This window comes from Hyla sarda, chromosome 8 (genome assembly GCF_029499605.1).
Source record: "Hyla sarda isolate aHylSar1 chromosome 8, aHylSar1.hap1, whole genome shotgun sequence".
Classification (NCBI taxonomy): domain Eukaryota; kingdom Metazoa; phylum Chordata; class Amphibia; order Anura; family Hylidae; genus Hyla; species Hyla sarda.
In genome coordinates, this window is record NC_079196.1 from 206,415,623 (window position 1) to 206,437,739 (window position 22,117).

Sequence of the window (22,117 nt, forward strand, 5' to 3'; positions counted from 1 at the left end):
AAAACTACAACTCCCAGCATGCCCGGACAGCCGTTGGCTGTCCGGGCATGCTGGGAATTGTAGTTTTGCAACATCTGGAGGGCCACAGTTTGGAGACCACTGATGTAAGTGATGTGTGGCTCCTGGTAGTCTGACTATGAGATTATCCAAAAGGGGACATCTATGTTGAGCAGTGATGTTACGCAGCACTGTATTCGGCCTACTGCTGAGCAAGGGCTGCGGGAGGATCTCAAGGACCCACGGTAACCCTACCCCACTGTGAGAGGCTCTAGATAACATGTCACTAATTTGCCTTAAACTAGAAGAAGGTATTTTAAATGAAAGCTGTCATTGGGTCTAAAATTACACTAGATTAGTAGATTAACATGAAGGATTGAATAGTCACAGAAATAATACCCAGTGATGTCAGCTTCAGGTTCTCCGACCCATGAAAGTGTTCGGTCCAAACGTATGTTTACTTTACACCGCAACCTGGTAGTGCCTCTCTCCTATTCTTTTGCAGAATGCATGCACCCTCAGCCGCCCAGAGCATACGTGTGCATGAAGGCTGGGACGTGCACAGGTTGACTAGAAAGGGGGCCCTTTTGATGTTGCGGCGGCCCAGTACGGGAGATGTTACCCCGTACCCTTGCTGTCCTGTCAGGCAGCCTCCTTCAGTGTCCCCAGGGCCCCCTGTACCTGTGTCCCCCCCCCCTGTACATATGTTCTGCAGTGTATTGTATTATAAAATGTGTTGTATCTTTAAGAGTTATGTCATGTGATTGTTACCCAGGAGGTACCAGTGACCAGGTGATCCCAAGAGTGACCTATGGGCTCCCTGCTAGTCTCCCCCATATAAGCCCTGGGTGGAGCTTCTCTCTCTTGGAGCTTCTCTCTCTTCTGCTGAGGTCCAGTGCAGTCTTGTCTAGTCTGTGTGTCCAGAGTGTTGGAGACCTCAAAGTCCAGTCCTGCAGCCACCATCAAGTCAAGTAAGATAAAGTCACAGCTTTATGAGTCACGTCAGTCCCTGTCATCTGTCAAGTCAGCGTGGTCTGCATTCAATTGTCCAGTCCTACTACAAGTCCCAGCAAGCCCTTAAGGTGTCACTGGTCACCTCCTTGGGCCCTGGCTGAACTGTATAGACTGTACCACCTGTCTACCCTCAGTAAAGCTGCCATTGTCCGTAACTTGACGTCAGAGTCTTTATTGCCCTCGTGCCTAACCCAGGATTTGGCGGTATACCTTTGGGTGGTTTTAGGCTAAACCACGCCCTGGCATCACAAATACAAGGGGTTAATGCCATCTGCCCCTAGGGTGACAACATGCGCCCTCATCACAGCCCATTACCACAATGTTACTCCTAAAAGTGCCCTGGGCAGTCTGGCATTATTATATAAATAATTACGGGAAGTGCCCTTTTTTTTTTCAGTTCAGTCTCTGCCCCCGAAAATGTCTGTGCACGTCCTTCATGAAGGATCGGGAGAGACACCTGATGGCTGAACCATGATTATCCTCCCAGTTTGTTACCTTGTTGTACAAGCCAGGACAGGAGGGCCTGGTATTTGTATTTATGCTTTATGTTCTTCAGGAGTTCTCCTTCCCTTTGTTTGCTAATAATTAGAGATGAGCGAACTTACAGTAAATTCGATTCATCACGAACTTCTCGGCTCGGCAGTTGATGACTTTTCCTGCATAAATTAGTTCAGGTTTCAGGTGCTCCCGTGGGCTGGAAAAGGTGGATACAGTCCTAGGAGACTCTTTCCTAGGACTGTATCCACCTTTTCCAGCCCACGGAAGCACCTGAAAGCTGAACTAATTTATGCAGGAAAAGTCAGCAACCGCCGAGCCGAGAAGTTCGTGACGAATCGAATTTACTGTAAGTTCGCTCATCTCTACTAATAATGTAAGTCTTCTGGAGTTTGCAGTCCTACACAGGTTTTTGCCACCCAGTAGCTACATGGGCCCAACCATAGCTGGACTGCCCAAGTACAAAGAGGAACCACTCACCGAATTACCGGAAAACGCAACTTTATTGGAAAAAAAAATAATAGCAGGGGGAACATTCAAGCCAATGCAATCCACAAACACAAATAAACTACTGTCCTTTGGCCCATTTAGGCTTCTTCCAGCACAAAAGGGCCGTAGTTCATTTGGGTTTGTTGAGTGCATAATACGCTACATAAAAGAGATTCGGTGAGTGCCGCATGTTCTTCTTCGTACTTTGGCTATACTTCCTGCTGGATACGGCACCACCGGTACCTTAAAGGGGAACTCTGGTACATAACATCTTATCTCCTGTACACAAGATAGGAGACAAGCAGGGTTCAAGTCCTGCAGGAACGCATGGGAACTGAGTTCCTGCACTTTTTCCACAGCAGGCACACCGTTCCCATTAGCAGGAGTCCTGCAGGATCAACCCTTATGTGGACGAGTTCCTACACTTTTTTTTCCAGGACTTTGACCCCTGGACATAAGTGTCTGAGCATAGAGGGTCCAGCCGCTGGGACCCCCTGGGATCTCCTGCCCAGCGGCTCCGTGTTTGGAACATTGGAGTTCAGAAAACCGGCTCTTCTCTTCCTCGAAGGGGGTGAATTGACCACAGTTTTTTGCGGGGATCGACAGTCTCCTTTGACAGAGCGGAGATCACTTAGTGCTTGAGGAGAGCTGGGGCGCCGGGCAGGATATCGCGGGGGGTCCCAGTGGTCGGACACCCTGCAATAAGACAACAGGATAGGGGATAAGATGTTATGTACTGGAGTTCCCCTTTAATAATAATATTACACGGAAAAAAGGGTTGTTTCAGTATTTAACGGACTACAATACAGTAGTGACAACTACAATAAAGTAGTCCCAACTAAACCTGGGACCCCCAGGCCATTCTCCTAGAGCCGTATAGCAGCTCTATCTTCTTCCACTTGGTGCTATCAATACAGCCTAAAGGGCAGCACAGGAAACCCTGTAGATCAGACCTAGACAGGGAGCAGTAGTCATTATTTTATTTTATAGGAGAACAAAAAATAATACTTTACCATTCAAAAAAAAGTTAGGGTGGGTTTACACGCAATGACATTTAATGCAATTGAATTAGTACCAAAAAAAAACAAGTTTTCCAATGAGCGCAAATATTGTTATGGAGAATGAAATAAATTTGACATGCTAAGGCTATGCATTGACTTTGCCCGAAACATGCGTCGCCTAGCCACAGACCGCAGTGTCGCCCTCCAGGGTTCGTAATGTAAATGAATGGGTTAAAGTTACGACCCATGGTTGACCACAACCGTGAGCCGAAAGTAACCCATCCTGGATGATTTCTTGTGGATGATTTCACAGCCATGGCCTCTTGTGGGTCGCAATGTGACCCCATTCATTTATTGTACATTAGCTGCAATGCACAAGTCACTGTGTAGCCCAAGCCTTAAAGGGTTCCTTTCATCAAAAAAACTTTTGATATATTATAGATTAAAGTGGTACTCCGCCCATAGACATCTTATCCCCTATACAAAGGATAGGGGATAAGATGTCAGATCGCAGGGGTCCCGCCGCTGGGGACCCCCGGGATCTACCATGCAGCACCCACCTTTAGTGGCTTCCGGAACCGCTGGAGGTCCTCAGGCTGAGTCCATCTTGACCACGAGGAATGATCATAGTGACGTCACGGATCCGCCCCCTCAATGCAAGTCTATTGGAGGGGCGTGACAGCTGTTACGCACCCTCCCATAGGCTTGCATTGAGGGGGCGGAGCGTGACATCACACGGGGCGGAGCCGTGACATCACTATGCTCCGTCCTCGTGATCGCCAGTAATCAGACCCGGAGTGAACATGCCCCAGGGGCTGATTCTAACGGGGTGCGGCGTGGAAGATCACTGGGGGTGCCCAGCGGCGGGACCCCCATGATCAGGCATCTTATCCCCTATCCTTTGGATAGGGGATAAGATGTCTAAGCTCTTTCCAATAACAGTTTCGCCCTCCAGGGTTCGTAATGGCAGGGAGCAGTGCTGAGCTTGTCTGTGTCCCAGCTGCAGTCTGAGATTTAGGAATCCTGCATGAGTCTGAAATCTATATAAAAAAAAAAGGCTTGCGGCCAGGACTGGTAGGGAGACCCCTAGTGGTAATTTTTTCAAAGTGGAAGAAGCATATTTTTTAATAACATGCAATTGGAAGGTTATTCTGCATACATTAATCTATAATATATCAAAAGTTTATTTATTTTTTTATTTTTATTTTTTAATGAAAGGTACCCTTTATTGAGGTGGGTCGGATTATGACCAATGTTACACAGCGCCATAGATAGGAGTGTGGTTGTGCCTGGTACTGCAGCTCAGATGTAGACACAGATGTCCACATGAACATGGCGCTGGCATAGGTGATGTTACGCCATTCTTTTGCTGATGCGTGGGGGACTAAGAAGTTAATCCCTGACAGTGTTTTCCAACCAGGTTGCCTCCAGCTGTTGCAAAACTACAACTCCCAGCATGCCCAGACAGCCGAAGGCTGTCCGGGCATGCTGGGAGTTGTAGTTTTGCAACAGCTGGAGGCATCCTGGTTGAGAAACACTGGTCTATGGAGAAGTCCTCCTGGACGGTATAAGACATCATTAAGTCTTTAATATTTAAAGAACAGTCTCATTAAAGAAATCATTAACAGATCTTGTTTATTATAAATAAAGATTGTTGAAACCAACTGTTGTTATGTACAGAATTGTTTACTAATGGAGATTTCAGGGCCTAGGACTTAAACTGAGATTGAATAAACTTTATTTATAATTATGGTCAAATTTTTTTTATGAACTTTATTAACAATTTAGGACAACAAGTTTTAAAATCCCTTATTAACAATTAGGGACAAGTTTCAATAAACTTTATAAACAATTATGGACAAATTGTAATACATTTTATAACAATTAAGGACAACAAGTTTCTCAATAAATCCTATTAACAATCATGGACAACATGTTTCAATAAACTTTATTAACTATAATGGACATGTTCCACTAAACTTAATTAACAATTATTGACAAGTTTCTATAAACTTTATTAACAATTATGGACAACAAGTTTTAAAATCCCTTATTAACAATTAGGGACAAGTTTCAATAAACTTTATGAACAATTATGGACAAATTGTAATACATTTTATAACAATTAAGGCCAACAAGTTTCTCAATAAATCCTATTAACAATTATGGACAACAAGTTTCAATAAACTTTATAAACAATTACGGACAAATTGTAATACATTTTATAACAATTAAGGACAACAAGTCTCTCAATAAATCCTATTAACAATTATGGACAACATGTTTCAATAAACTTTATTAACAACTATGGATCACCTCAGGAACGAAATAGGAATCCTATTCGAATCCAACCATAGTGGAAATAAAAATAAATAAATAAATAAAAAAATGACATATGGTACATTGCTGTAACCTCTGTGTTATTTTTGCCAATTGTATAACCGTTACGTGTCTTTGTAACTCATCCCGAATAGATGTCCAGGCAGCGTCTGCAAAAAGGACCACCTGACGCTGACCGGCATGGTTAAGTATTTAAATGTACATGACCCCACGTCATTTTTAGGTCTGTGTCACAGGAGTCACTGTGGCTACTGTATATAATCTTGCAAGCTGTGAAAGATATTAGCAGGATGTGCGGCGTCCCTATACAGGGCTCCATCAGGATGTCAGTCTCACAAGGACAATTTGTTGGGAAGCGCTGGGGACAATTATATCCATCTGCCAATGCCCTTTTCCCCGCAGCTGGCTGAGTATGTGAATTATGTCACTTACGCTGCGTCAGCATCAAACTAAGTGACATACTTTTCCCACAATCCTCTTGGGCCTCGGAGGCCAAGTATCAATGACACAAGAGGGATCCTACTGGTGGCAGGGAGCTTTAGTGATCATATCAGGTGGATTATCTTGTTGGGCTTCTATGTGCCTTATCAGCACAATGGCCATACATATTAGATGAATGTTGGCTGGACCCACCATTTTCGGCCAGACTATCCAAGGGTCTTATGTGTCTTGGAGTGTCCCCCCCCCCGGATGACAGATGTCAAGGAAAAGAAGTTCAACATGTCCAATCCCTGTATACTCCACCAGAGGTATACAGATTTGTAAATTATTTCTATTATAAAAAAATATTAAGCCTTCCAGTACTTATCAGCTGCTGTATGCTCCAGAGGAAGTTGTGTAGTTCTTTCCAGTCTGACCACAGTGCTCTCTGCTGCCACCTCTGTCCATGTTAGGAACTGTCTGGAGCAGGAGCAGATCCCCATAGCAAATCTATCCTGCTCTGGGATGTTCTGAACACAGACAGAGGCGGCAGCAGAGAGCACTGTGGTCAGACTGGAAATAACTGGAAATAACTACACAACCTGTGGAGCATACAGCAGCTAAGTACTGGAAGGATTAAGATTTTTAAACAGAAGTTATTTACAAATCTGTGGAACTTTCTGGCACCAGTTGATTTAAAGGGGTTATCCAGGAAAAAAAACTTTTTTATATATATATCAACTGGCTCCAGAAAGTTAAACAGATTTGTAAATTACTTCTATTAAAAAATCTCAATCCTTTCAGTACTTATCAGTTTCTGAAGTTAAGGTTGTTCTTTTCTGTCTAAGTGCTCTCTGATGACACGTGTCTCGGGAACCGCCCAGTTTAGAAGAGGTTTCCTATGGGGATTTGCCTCTAAACTGGGTGGTTCACGAAACACGTGTCATCAGAGAGCACTTAGACAGAAAAGAACAACCTTAACTTCAGAAGCTCATAACTACTGAAAGGATAAAAAAAATTTTTTTTTATAGAAGTAATTTACAAATCTGTTTAACTTTCTGGAGCCAGTTGAGATATATAGATATATATATATATATATATATATATATATATATATATATATATATTTATATATTTAAAAAACATTTTTTGCCTGGATAACCCCTTTGAGATTCCATAGCCATGGCCATAGACCAGTGTTGTAAAACTACAACTCCCAGTTTGCCCGGAGAGCCATAGGCAGCTTCAGGACAACCTTACATTGACAATGGTTGTCAGACAAATAGTGTCCAGTCCGTATCCTTTCTCATAGAGAGGGGGGGGGGGAGATTGCATAATTTTGAAGAGGTTCCCTAAAGTTTTGTAAAATTTGTTTGATTGTCTGGCCTTCCAGGGAACTTAAAGGGGTTCTCCATCATTAGAAAAAATATATTGTTTCTTTCAGAAACAGGACCACTCGTGTCCTCAGGTTATGCGTGGTACTGCACCTCAGTTCCATTGAAGTGAATGGAGCCAAGTTGTAATACCACACACAACCAGGGGTGGCTCTGTTTTTGAAATGCATGTTACACTTGGATACGCAATAGTTCAATTGAACTAAATATATATAAACATAGGGATCTGTGGTGATGTAAATGTGGTTCAGTAGAATCATGGATGGAGTGGGAGGTTCCAGTTGTTACTTCCATAATACAGGTACAATATGCAGGTTTGTTGAAAATCTGTGATAGATAAATAGAGTGGTAGATAAATAATACATTTGAGATAGATAAAGATAGATATGAGATAGATAGATATATAGATAGATATGAGATAGATATGAGATAGATATGAGATAGATATGAGATAGATATGAGATAGATAGATATGAGATAGATCGATAGATATGAGATAGATAGATATGAGATAGATAGATAGATGGATATGAGATAGATATATATGAGATAGATAGATATGAGATAGATAGATATGAGATAGATAGATATGAGATAGATCGATAGATATGAAATAGATAGATATGAGATAGATAGATATGAGATAGATAGATATATATATAGATATGAGATAGATAGATATGAGATAGATAGATATGAGATAGATAGATATGAGATAGATAGATAGATATGAGATAGATAGATATGAGATAGATTGATAGATAGATACAAAATCCCAAGAGAGCAGCACTCCTATATAGCCGTGAATAGATGATGGGGTGCAAGCAGTTGCATAAAATTTTGGCAGCAGATCCTTCCCAATAGTAAACAAAATAGGCAACAGCACTCCCATATAGTGCTAATAAAATGGTCCTTTATTCACAAAAACGTGGTGGCAACGTTTCGGCTGGCTTACCCCGCCATTGTCAAGCCGGCTTGACAATGGCTTGGTGAGCCAGCTGTAACGTTGCCATCATGTTTTTGTCAATAAAGGACCGTTTTATTTGCACTATATGGGAGTGCTGTTGCCTATTTCGTTTACTAGATAGATATAAGATAGATAGATATAAGATAGATAGATAGATATGAGATACATAGATAGATAGATAGATAGTTATGAGATAGATAGATAGATAGATAGGAGATAGATATGAGATAGATAGATATTAGATAGATAGATAGATAGATAGATAGATATGAGATAGATATGAGATACATAGATAGATAGATAGATAGATAGATAGATAGGAGATAGATATGAGATAGATAGATATGATATAGATAGATATTAGATAGATAGATAGATATGAGATAGATAGATAGATAGATAGATATGAGATGGATAGATTGAGATAGATAGATAGATAGATAGATATGAGATAGATAGATAGATAGATATGAGATAGATAGATATGAGATAGATAGATATTAGATAGATAGATAGATATGATATAGATAGATAGATATGAGATAGATAGATATGAGATGGATAGATAGAGATAGATAGATAGATATGAGATAGATAGATAGATAGATATGAGATAGATAGATATGATATAGATAGATAGATATGAGATAGATATAAATGCCTCTCTGTAAGGCTATAGGGTAAAGAGGCCAACACAAACCCTGTGATGAGATGATCAGAGACAATACGGAGAGGTCCGGATCCCATCAGAAATAGCTGCATAGATTAATCTCACTGCTGTCCCCTCGGAAATTCCTGGCACCTCACACATTGCACACGGGGCAAACTCTGGACAACGTAGCACATTTCAGATGTATTTTTACCTCAGTAAAGGGCAGATACCTCTTTGCTGGATTCTCAGTGCTGTCGTCTAACTATAGGGAATTGATGCAATCAATGGCTTCTGTTACGTCTACAAACATTCTGTTCAACTGAAATAAATTCTGAAATGATATAATAAAGATGTTATTGATGTCAGCTGTAGAACATCCCACATATAATGTCCATGGGAATCTCACATTATTCAACCACAGGGCTCAGAAGACGGACATGTATTGGGAGATTTATTCCATGCACCAGTAGGGATCACATATGATCATCAGAGGTTTATCTGTTCATGGAAGGGGCCATTATATCCATTCTCCATGTAGGGAATCCATGCTAGCTGAAAACCACACACAATCTGCGATATTCATGGACATAATGTGCACCGTGTTCTGTGTGTGTTTTGGTCACTTCCTGAACTTGTATACACGGATGAATGGATAAAGTTACTGTTCTCTATCTGGAGGAGAAGGTGGATTCAGAGGTGCATGAAAGTAAAATTCCACAATGGCACCATATTACTGTATTCTATCTATTTCATATCTATATCATATCTATCTATCGCATCTCTCTCTCTCTAGCTATATTTCTACATCATATCTATCTCATATTTATCTATCTATCTCATATCTATCTATCTATCTCATATCTATCTATCTATCTCATATCTATCTATCTCATATCTATCTATCTCATATCTATCTATCTCATATCTATCTATCTCAAATCTATCTATCTATCTATCTCATATCTATCTCTCTATCTCATATCTATCTATCTATCTATCTATCTATCTCATAACTATCTATCTATCTCATATCTATCTATCTCATATCTATCTATCTCATATCTATCTATATATCTCATATCTATCTATCTATCTATCTATCTATCTATGTCATATCTATCTATCTCAAATCTATCTATCTCATATCTATCTATCTCATATCTATCTATCTCATATCTATCTATCTATCTCATATCTATCTATCTCATATCTATCTATCTCATATCTATTTATCTACAAAATCCCAAGAGAGCAGCACTCCTATAATCGTGAATAGATGATGGGGGGGAAACAGTTGCATAAATCTTGGTAACAGATCCTTCCCAATAGTACACGAATGAGCAACAGCACTCCCATATAGTGCAAATAAAACGGTCCCTTATTCACAAAAACGTGGTGGCAACGTTTCGGCTGGCTCACCAAGCCATTGTCAAGGCTTGACAATGGCTGGGTGAGCCAGCCGAAACGTTGCCACCACGTTTTTGTGAATAAAGGACCGTTTTATTAGCACTATATGGGAGTGCTGTTGCTCATTCGTGTATTATCTATTTATCTATCTCATATCTATCTATCTATCTCATATTCTATCATCTCATATCTATTATCAATCTCTCTCATATCTATCATCTCATATCTATCTATCTATCTATCTCATATCTATCTATCTATCTCATATCTATCTATCTCATATCTATCATCTCATATCTATCATCTCATATCTATTATCTATCTATCTCATATCTATCTATCTATCTATCTCATATCTATCTATCTATCTCATATCTATCTCATATCTATCTATCTATCTATCTCATATCTATCTATCTATCTATCTATCTCATATCTATCTATCTCATATCTATCATCTCATATCTATTATCTATATATCTGAAATAGTTTCACGCTGCAGGGAAGAAGTAAGCCCGGCCATATATATTCGATAATTGTTGGCCAAATTCTTGTTCCTATCTTGCTGAACCCCCTTCCCCCATACAGTGCATGTTAGGCCAAACATGCCTTTGTTCTGAATGAAGATAGATGGATAATGCTGCTCCCCTTAGGATAGAAGGATCAGGTATGTTGAAGTCCAGATACCTGATCGTAGGGGCCACATACACATTACATGGTTACTGTCTGGCCAAGACTGCTCCTATGTGTGAGGCCAGCATTACGATATTTATTTAGAACTGACACCTTAAAGACATTTAAATAATTATTTGGGTAAAGATAATAACAAATAAAAACTGATGATATTAAAGGGATTTCCACGCTTACTAAACAATACGCTTAACCTCTTAGACGCCACTCTCCAGCTTTTTATGAATGTATTGCTGTGCTCCTCCTGAACCCAGTGTTCCGATGGCACTGACTGATCGTCTTCTGTTTAGAATTGCAAGTCCCTTCTCCTGATGTCCCTGAGGATGTTGGAACCTTTGCCGATGGACAGACAGGTGCAGTGGACTCCATCTTGGATGACAAGTCTCTTTATGCCGATCAAATTCTTACAGAGAAGAATCTGATACTGTCCTATAATGAAGGCCTTGAGCCAGAAACAAGTGATTGTGGACCAGTGACTGGAGAGAGGCAAGAAAAGCAAAATATTACCCCAGGTGCATCGCTCTGTGATCCGGTCAGTATCGAAGGGGAACCTAATGGTGAACAGGGACAAGATGTGACCAAAGATGAAGAATCTAAAGTAGGTCCTGAGGGCGATGGCGATCAGGGTGTTGATGAAGGTGTTGTTACAGAAACAGAGGACATTGTAGCAGCCCTAGATATCAAGGAAGTGACTGAAGGAGAATATATAGATGACCTACCTGAAGGCAGGTTACTGAATTTAGATGCAGAGGAAGAGCAAGAGGAATCCAATGGGGCAACAGGCATACATGAGGCAGAGGAAGAGCAAGAAGCAGCAGAAGAACCAGAGTTGGATGCCGAAATTGATATAAATGGGGGTGAGTCTTCAGAAGAACAGCAGGAAGAGAATGAAGAGACGAATGATGATGCTGAGACTGAGGCAAATGGTGGAGAGTCTTCAGAAGAAGAGCAAGAAGCTGAAGAACCAGTGGAAGATGCTGAGACTAAGGCAAATGGTGGAGAGTCTTCAGAAGAAGAGCAAGAAGAAGCTGAAGAACCAGAGGAAGATGCTGAGGCTGAAGCAAATGGAGGTGAGTCCTCAGAAGAGCAAGAAGCTGAAGAACCAGAGGACGATGCTGAGGCTGAAGCAAATGGTGGAGAGTCTTCAGAAGAAGAGCAAGAAGAAGCTGAAGAACCAGAGGACGATGCTGAGGCTGAAGCAAATGGTGGAGAGTCTTCAGAAGAAGAGCAAGAAGAAGCTGAAGAACCAGTGGAAGATGCTGAGGATGAAGCAAATGGAGGTGAGTCCTCAGAAGAGCAAGAAAAGGATGAAGAGCCAAAGGTAGATGCTAAGAATGATGCAGGCAGTGGTGAGTCTTTTGAAGAAGAGCAAGAAGAGGAGGAAGAGGGTGAAGAACCAGAGATAAATGTTGATCCACATAAGGTTGATTCTTCTAAAGATGAGAAAGAAGATGAGAAACCAGAGCCTGATGCCGATTCTGATACTAATATGGGTGAACCTTCAGAAGAAGAGGCTGGAGAACCAGAAAATGATGCTGAGACTGATGACCAGACTTCAGCAGAAGAACAAGAGGAACCAAAGTCTGATGTTGAGACTCGTACAAATAGAGGCGAGTCTTCAGAGGAAGAGCATGAAGAGGCCGAAGCATTACTGTCAGTGGTTGACACAAATGATGTAGAAACTTCAAAAGAAGAGCAAGAAGAACCAGATGTTGATGAACACAAAGAGAATATATCAGAAGATACAGAAGAAAAATTATCAAACACAGAGGAAAAGATAAAAGAAGAAACTCCTGAAGAAAAAGAAGTAGACAAAACTGAGAACTCAGAAACACAGAGTGCAGAGGAGTCGAAAGAGTCTTCTGACCACTCGTCTATAAAACCACTTAGTGAGGATCAGGTATCGGCTGGAAAGAAGATCGATGAGGAGAAAAGATTTGTCAAACAACAAACAGCCAAGTCATCTTCTAAACTATCCCAGAAACAAGCTCCTAAGTCAAGGTCAAGGAGACTAAAAGGTAGACATCCCTGTAATCTTAAAGGGGGCACTCCGCCCCTAGACATCTTATCCCCAATCCAAAGGATAGCGTATAAGATGTCTGATCACGGGGTTCCAGGCACTGGGAACCCCCGCGATCTCGGCTGTGGCACCCCAGACATCCAGTGCATGGAGCGAACTTCGCTCCGTGTTGGATAAATGGCGATGCGGGGCGGCGGCTCATAACGTCACGGTCACGCCCCCTCAATGAAAGTCTATGGGAGGGGGTGTGACGTTAGTCACGCCCCCTCCCATAGACTTTCATTGAGGGGGCGTGGCCGTGACATCACTGAACCCTGGCGCTGCACCCGACGCTCTAAACGAATGCTGGGTTCAGCAGAGAGATTGCGGGGGTCCCCAGCCATAGGACCCCACAATCAGACATCTTATCCCCTATCCTTTGAATAGAGGATAAAATGTCTTCTAGGGCCGGAGTACCCCTTTAACGGTCCTTCGCAAGTAGATTATGCCCCAAAATATCGCTCTTGTAGGACATGCATGGGTTAAACAAGAGATCAATTGCTTTCAGGTTAAGATATCTAATCACATTCAATTATTACTTTACAATAGATCACAAGTAACATATGTCCTACCCTATACATTATCTATATTATTCACTGTACCAGTACTTCCAGTGTTACCATAGGGACGACGGACCTCATAGGACCAGATTTATTTTACGAAATAAAATTAAGAAAACGCCATGAGGTCCAATGTGCTGGAGCAAGGGGTATTTTTGTTATCCTTATAGGTCAACCTTTAAAGGGGTACTCCGGCGCTTAGACATCTTATCCCCTATCCAAAGGATAGGGGATAAGATGTCTGATCGCGGGGGTCCCGCCACTGAGGAACCCCGTGATCTTGCACGCTGGACCCTGTTAAAATCAGTCCCCGGAGCGTGTTCTCTCCGGGTCTGATTACTGTCAATCACGGGCCGGAGCATTGTGATGTCACGGCTCCGCCCCCGTGTTAGGTCATGCTCCGCCCCCTCAATGCAAGCCTATCGGAGGGGGCATGACAGCTGTCACGCCCCCTCCCATAGACTTGCATTGAGGGGGCGGAGCGTGATGTCACACAGGGGCAGAGTTGTGACGTCACAAACTTCCGTCCTCCAGCGCAGCTGGAAGCAGATACAGGTGGGTGCTGCATGCTATATTGCGGGGGTCCCCAGCGGCGGGACCCCAGTGATCAGATATCTTATCCCCTATTCTTTGGATAGGGCATAAGATGTCTAGGGGTGGAGTACCCTTTTAACAACTGGACACAGGTTTAAAGGGTTTATGCAGCCAAAAACATCTTGGATATCCAAAGTATAGGGGATAAGACATCTGATTGTGGGGTGCCCACCACTGGGATCCCCCATGATCTTGGTGCAGCACTTGCATCCTATGCGGGGCTGCGTCTCCAGTCTCAGTAAGCTCTTTGTTTCTGGGACTGGAGACGTGATGTCACGCCACGCCCCCCCTCGAGATGTCACGTCACACCCCCTAGTGATGTCATGTCACGCCCCCTCAATTCATATCTATGGCCGTCACGCCCACTCCCATAGACATGAATTGAGGGGACTAAGGGGATTAGATGTCTTTGGCCGGACAACCCCTTTAAATCAATTCACGCTTCTAAAAGTAAGGAGGCTTTAATGTTTTCTTTTGGGAGGACTTTTTTAAGTTCTAGAAAAACAGACTGTTTTAGGCGTTGATCTGCTTGAAGGTCTTGGTCACTTTTCTCTTGGCATCATGGACCCTTGCGGGACAGAACCTCAATATTGTATCAGGCTCCTGGCCGGTCCAACCCTGTGTGGTTTATGGAGTGTAGAAAACAGTAATACAGTAAGAGCTGCTGTCAATGGGATTGTTACTTGTACGTTGTAGCTTAGATTTAGAGGAAGATCCCTGTAGACTTGCGTTTCCTGTAAGAGTGGCAAAAAGAGGCCAAGTCAAAAAATAAAATTATTTTATTACCATTAAAGGGGTACTCCGGTGCTCCAGCGTTCAGAAAATTTTGTTCAGAACCGTCGGAGCTGGAGGCCATGATCGCGATGTCACGGCCACACCTCTCATGATGTCACGGCTCGCCCCCTTCATTCATGTCCATGTCTACGCCCCCTCCATTCATCTATAAATAATTATTTAAGTGGTTGTCCAGTTAATAAAACCTATTTTCTTATAGCCTTCTCTGGAATTCTAGTAGAGTTGGGTCTTATGGGCCAGATTGGACAGCAGTTACAAAGAGCGTCTCTCACTCTGGAGGACCTGACCTGTCCTGCATTAGACAATCTACTGATTTGAATGGGAGTTGTGTAATGCTTCATTCCCCCTGTGGTGGCGCTGCAGGGAAACTGAACGCTTACTGGCAGGTTTTCCCCCCCACAAATTACAACTGATCGCTGAGGACCCAGCATCGGGGGAAAACTTTGCATAAAGGACCCTTTCTATCAAGTAGGGTTTAACCCTTTAGGGTAGGGTCACATGTGCTGTATTTTGCTGCTGCTATTTTTCCTACCCATTGAAGTCAATGGGTAGCAAAATACCCAGCGGATTTTGAGAGATTGGGAGATTTATCAAAACCTGTCCAGAGGAAAAGTTGCTGAGTTGCCCATAGCAACCAATCAGATCGCTTCTTTCATTTTGCACAGGCCTTTTCCAAAATGAAAGCAGCGATCTGATTGGTTGCTATGGGAAACTCAGCAACTTTTCCTCTGGACAGGTTTTGATAAATGTCCCCCTATTGACTCCAATGGGTAGCAAAATAAGCAGCAGCAAATACATAGCAAAATACGGCACGTGTGACCCGACCCTTAGGGGTTATTTTGGGGCGCTCTATCTAAAAAAATAAATAAAAAAAAATTATATATCTTATCATCAATATATATATATATATATATGTGTATATATATATATATATATATATATATATATTTATACGTGTCTATATATACGGTATATATATATATATATATATATATATATAATGTACAAATGTAGTTCTCCGGCTGTAACCTAACTCCCTGCAAGCTCGGATTGATAAGATTATTATCAATATAGTTGCTAATTCATGCTAGAATTCATAGTTTTGCAACAGCTGGAGACAATGTACATCGGCCCACTGCAGACCTTTATATGCCGTTTTTATCTACTTTTGAACATTTGGCATTCTGTACCCATCAGCCCATAAAGCGGTACTCCGGTGGAAAACTTTTTTTTTTTTTAAATGAACTGGTGCCAGAAAGTTAAACAGATTTGTAAATTACTTCTATTAAAAAAATCTTTATCCTTCCAGTACTTATTAGCAGCTGTATGCTAAAGAGGAAATTCTTTTTTTTTTTTTTTTTCCTTTTTGTCTTGTCCACAGTGCTCTCGGCTGAGACTTGATGCCCGTATCAGGAACTGTCCAGAGCAGGAGAAAATCCCCTTTACAAACCTATGCTGCTCTGGACAGTTCCTGACACGGACAGAGGTGTCATCAGAGAGCACTGTGGACAAGACAAAAAAGAAATTCAAAAAGCAAAAAATTTCCTCTGTAGCATACAGCTGCTAATAAGTACTGGAAGGATAAAGATTTTTTCAATAGAAGTAATTTACAAGTCTGTTTAACTTTCTGGCACCAGTTGATAAAAAAAGAAAAATGTTTTCCACCGGAGTACCCCTTTAATACATTCCTGTAATATATTGTATAGGTATGCATTTGTTCCTGTCTACATAGATAAGCTTATCTTAATATGTACTAACAAAGAAATGGCTGTATGAATTTATAAGATATTATAGAATATACTACCCTTTATAGCAGTGTTTCCCAACTAGTGTGCCTCCAGCTGTTGCAAAACTACAACTCCCTACTTCTTTATCCAAGCAGGACATCCCAGGCAGCCGGATTGAGTTTCTCATCCATGCTCAGCTAGAATTAATTCTTCCCTAAGGCTCACTATCCAGCCCAGTATTTCCCAACCAGGGTGCCTCCAGCTGTTGCAAAACTACAACTCCCAGCATGCCCAGACAGCCTTCGGCTGTCCGGGCATGCAGGGAGTTGTAGTTTTGCAACAGCTGGAGGCACACTGGTTGGGAAACACTGCTGTATACTATTGAATTTTATTGCAATTAGCTGATGATTTATTGACGATTTACTTTATTCCTACAGATGATGTAGAAGATGTGGAAGATTTCCCCAAGAGGGACAGAAGCCACATAGACAATACCTTGAAGCTTGCAGACGAGAAACCGGCAGATGATTACACAGGTAGTAACAATTGGTATTGGTAATATTATTATTGGTGGACATGGAAACAAACCTCCTCCCCATGTAATCTCCTTACTACTGGGGTGACACACTGTAACAAACCCCTTCCTCATGTAATCTCCTTACTACTGGGGTGACACACTGTAACAAACCTCCTCCCCATGTAATCTCCTTACTACTGGGGTGACACACTGTAACAAACCCCTTCCTCATGTAATCTCCTTACTACTGGGGTGACACACTGTAACAAACCTCCTCCTCATGTAATCTCCTTACTACTGGGGTGATACACTGTAACAAACCTCCTCCTCATGTAATCTCCTTACTACTGGGGTGATACACTGTAACAAACCTCCTCCTCATGTAATCTCCTTACTACTGGGGTGACACACTGTAACAAACCTCCTCCTCATGTAATCACCTTACTACTGGGGTGACACACTGTAACAAACCTCCTCCTCATGTAATCTCCTTACTACTGGGGTGACACACTGTAACAAACCTCCTCCTCATGTAATCTCCTTACTACTGGGGTGACACAATGTAACAAACCTCCTCCTCATGTAATCACCTTACTACTAGGGTGACACACTGTAATAAACCTCCTCCTCATGTAATCGCCTTACTACTGGGGTGACACACTGTAACAAACCTCCTCCTCATGTAATCTCCTTACTACTGGGGTGACACAATGTAACAAACCCCCTCCTCATGTAATCTCCTTACTACTGGGGTGACACACTGTAACAAACCCCCTCCTCATGTAATCTCCTTACTACTGGGGTGACACACTGTAACAAACCTCCGCCTCATGTAATCTCCTTACTACTGGGGTGACACACTGTAACAAACCTCCTCCTCATGTAATTTCCTTACTACTTGGGTGACACAATGTAACAAACCTCCTCCTCATGTAATCACCTTACTATTGGGGTGACACACTGTAACAAACCTCCTCCTCATGTAATCTCCTTACTACTGGGGTGACACACTGTAACAAACCTCCTCCTCATGTAATCACCTTACTACTAGGGTGACACACTGTAACAAACCTCCTCCTCATGTAATCACCTTACTACTGGGGTGACATATTGTAACAGACCTCCTCCTCATGTAATCTCCTTACTACTGGGGTGACACACTGTAACAAACCTCCTCCTCATGTAATCTCCTTACTACTGGGGTGACACACTGTAACGAAACTCCTCCTCATGTAATCTCCTTACTACTGGGGTGACACACTGTAACAAACCTCCTCCTCATGTAATCTCCTTACTACTGGGGTGACACAATGTAACAAACCCCCTCCTCATGTAATCTCCTTACTACTGGGGTGACACAATGTAACAAACCTCCTACTCATGTAATCTCCTTACTACTGGGGTGACACACTAACAATCCTCCTCCTCGTGTTATCTCCTTACTACTGAGGTGACACACTGTAACAAACACCTTCCACACACAACAGTGGTTCTGGCTGGGCGGGTGCTTCAGAACAGATACTGGCCACTAACTTTCTTGCAGCGTGCAGTGCGGCGCCCCCATCAAGAGGTCGCTCTAGGCAGCTGCCTATTTTGCCTTTAGGCAGATCCGGCCCTGTGTTTGCCTCTTCTGTAATGTTGTTATGTGTTTATTTCTTCACACTTTCCATAACTTTGGGATGATCCCCTACCACGGGTACGGTTCTTCTAGGGAGGTGACCCCTGCATAGGTTCTCCTTACCTAGTAAATAAGGGGATGGGGCCAACCAAAGAGCAATAAACCTATAGGACAGTGGTCTTCAACCTGCGGACCTCCAGATGTTGCAAAACTACAACTCCCAGCATGCCCGGACAGCCAACGGCTGTCCGGGCATAAACATCTGGAGGTCCGCAGGTTGAAGACCTCTGCTATAGGTTTATTGCTCTTTGGTTGGCCCCATCCCCTTATCTACTAGGTAAGGAGAACCTATGCAGGGGTTACCTCCCTAGAAGAACCGTACCCGTGGTAGGGGATCATCCCAAAGTTATGGAAAGTGTCTCTATGGTATGTATGATGTTGGTATGTAAGGCTTGATGATGGTTTGTAAGGCTTGTCATCTATGTATGATGGTGTTGGGCCCCGTTTTGGCTTTACAAATTTTAATAAGTCAGTGACTTCCTTTGGTCCTCACTATTCTTTATCTACTCTGTTCCAGCGGTGCTGCAGAAACTAAGGAAAATCTACCATTCTTCTATCAAACCCCTGGAACTGTCTTACAAATACAATGAGCTGAGACAGTACGAGATCTCAGGTGAGCGGGTTCACATTCAGCGTGGCTTGGATAATGTGCACATAGTAGACCAGAGTAAATGGAAGATCTCTACATCGAGTGGTTTCGGTCTTTACAATACTGGGAAAACCTAGAAAACCAAAATGAGACCTCTACAGATCAAAATGAAATGGCTACTGAAAAACGTGGGTTGTGTCCAGAAGTTATCAGTGCACTCTGCTGCCACCACTGGCCGTGTCAGGAACTGTCCAGAGCAGGATAGATTTGCTATGGGGATTTGCTTCTACGCTAGACAGTTCCTGACATGGACAGAGGTGTCAGCAGAGAGCACTGTGCTCACACTGGGAAGAACTACATATCTTCCTCTGGAGTATACGGCAGCTGATAAGTACTGGAAGGATTAAAGGGATACTCCGGTGAAAAGCAAATGTTTTCAAATTAACTGATGCCAGAAATGCATACAGATTTGTAAATGACTTCTATTTCATAATCGTAATCCTTCCAGTACTTATCAGCTGCTGTATGCTATGGAGCAACTTCCTCCGGAGCATACAGCAGCTGATAAGTACTGGAAGGATTGAAGGGGTACTCCAGTGAAAAGCAAATGTTTTCAAATTAACTGATGCCAGAAATGTATACAGATTTGCAAATGACTTCTATTTCATAATCTTAATCCTTCCAGTACTTATCAGCTGCTGTATACTACAGAGGAAGTTGTGCAGTTCTTTCCCGTCTGACCACAGTGCTCTCTGTTGCCACCTCTGTCTGTGTCAGGAACTGTCTAGAGCGGGATAGGTTTGCTCCCACTCTGGACAGTTCCTGACGTGGACAGAGGTGTCAGCAGAGAGCACTCTGGTCAGACTGGAAAGAACTACACAACTTCCTCTTGAGCATACAGCAGCTGATAAGTACTGGAAGGATTAAAGGGGTACTCCAGTGAAAAGCAAATGTTTTCAAATTAACTGATGCCAGAAATTTATACAGATTTGTAAATGACTTCTATTTCATAATCTTAATCCTTCCAGTACTTATCAGCTGCTGTATGCTCCAGAGGAAGTTGAGTTTTTCTTTCCAGTCTGACCACAGTGCTCTCTGCTGAAACCTCTGTCCATGTCAGGAACTGTCCAGAACAGGAGAGGTTTGCTCTGGGGATTTGCTCCTACTCTGGACAGTTCCTGAGATGGACAGAGGTGTCAGCAGAGAGCACTGTGGTCAGACTGGAAAGAACTACACAACTTCCTCTGTAGCATACAGCAGCTGATAAGTACTGGAAGGATTAGGATTTATATATAGAAGTAATTTACAAATCTGTAGAACTTTCTGGCCCCTGATGATTTCTTCTCCTCCGGAGCACCCCTTTAACATCATCATTATCAGCAGCAGCACATTGCCCCATGCGTACAGGGGATGTGCGGCTGACAATGATGACATTTTGGCTGCCCGAACAACCCAACAGTTGCTTGTGTGGCCCATTATACTTGATATATGAGCCGTGCGAATGCTCATTGTTCAGGCTTAGAACAATGCTGCTTATTTTCTGCATCAACAGCGCCCCTCCTGTCCACAGGTCGAGTAGTAGTACTGCAGCTCAGTCCCATTCACATCAATGGAATGCACTCCCCCAGACTTATGCACACTGGGTTTGCCGAGCCTGCATATGTTCTGAATAGGAAGAAGGGAGGAAGCCGTTACCAGACACCTTATCTCAGTGTTTCCCAACTAGGGTGCCTCCAGCTGTTGCAAAACTACAACTCCCAGCACGCTCGGACAGCCAGAGGCTGTCCGAGCATGCTGGGAGTTGTAGTTTTGCAACAGCTGGAGGCACCCTGGTTGGAAAACACTGCCTTATCTTCCAGAGGACACAGAATTGGCTTCTTCTGCCCCCTGATATTTGCCATCGGAGGCCCCCCGCATGCACGTGGGTTCAGCCATCACATGTCAAATATTTAGGATTATTATAAGATTCCTATTAGAAAAAGCTGAATATTTACCCTGGTGTTTGAATCATTTGCATTCAACTTGTTATTGCGGATTAAATTTTGCATTTATTGAAACTAACAATATTTAGCGCTAAGGAATTGCGATATTTACCGAGTCTACCCACATGCAGTGCCGGTACCCCGTCCGGATGTTACGTCTAAGGCTAGGTTCACATTGCCGTTGTCTTCCGTCCCGCTCACGGTCCGTTCGGCTCTTTATTTTATTTCTTTCTTGAGCAGAATGGACCCTGAAACGCGTCAGAACACAACAGACACTGCCGGGTCCCGACAGACCCCTTTTTACTTGAATGGGGTCAGTTGGGGATCCGGTAGTTAAAGGGGTACTCCGCCCCTAGACAGCTTATCCCCTATCTCAAGGATAGGGGATAAGATGTCTGATTGCCGAGAGTGGCGCCGCTGGGGACCCCTGCTTCGTGCTGCACCCAGCAATCGTTTAGAGTGCCGGAGGCTTGTGACGTCACGGCAACGCCCCCTCAATGCAAGTCTATGGGAGGGGGGCGTGACTCCCATAGACTTGCATTGAGAGGCGTGGCTGTGACGTCATGAGCCTCCTCCCCGCATCGCCAGTCATCCGCCACAGAGCGAAGTTTGTTCCGTGCACCGGATGTCTGAGGTGCCGCAGCCGAGATTGTGGGGTTCCCCAGCAGCGGGACCCCTGCGATCAGACATCTTATCCCCTATCCTTTGGATGGGGGATACAATGTCTAGGGGCTGGGTACCCCTTTAAGC

General features: G+C 43.0%; 1 protein-coding gene and 1 long non-coding RNA gene across 2 annotated transcripts in view; one reads left to right on the forward strand and one right to left on the reverse strand.

Moving 5' to 3' along the window:
* Positions 1-277: 277 nt before the first annotated feature.
* Positions 278-22,117, forward strand: part of SRL (sarcalumenin) — a 34,208-nt gene continuing 12,368 nt past the window's right edge. Inside the window, exons 1-4 of the mRNA XM_056536681.1 lie at positions 278-308; positions 11,157-12,884; positions 17,039-17,137; positions 19,314-19,409. Of these exons, the coding sequence (XP_056392656.1) occupies positions 278-308; positions 11,157-12,884; positions 17,039-17,137; positions 19,314-19,409 (1,954 nt within the window). The remainder of the gene's footprint in view (positions 309-11,156; positions 12,885-17,038; positions 17,138-19,313; positions 19,410-22,117) is intronic.
* LOC130285201 (uncharacterized) lies at positions 6,916-9,582 on the reverse strand. The gene is made up of 3 exons (XR_008847287.1): positions 9,234-9,582; positions 8,818-9,100; positions 6,916-7,477 (listed from the first exon to the last, which is right to left on the reverse strand). It is a non-coding gene; the product is annotated as an uncharacterized LOC130285201 (long non-coding RNA).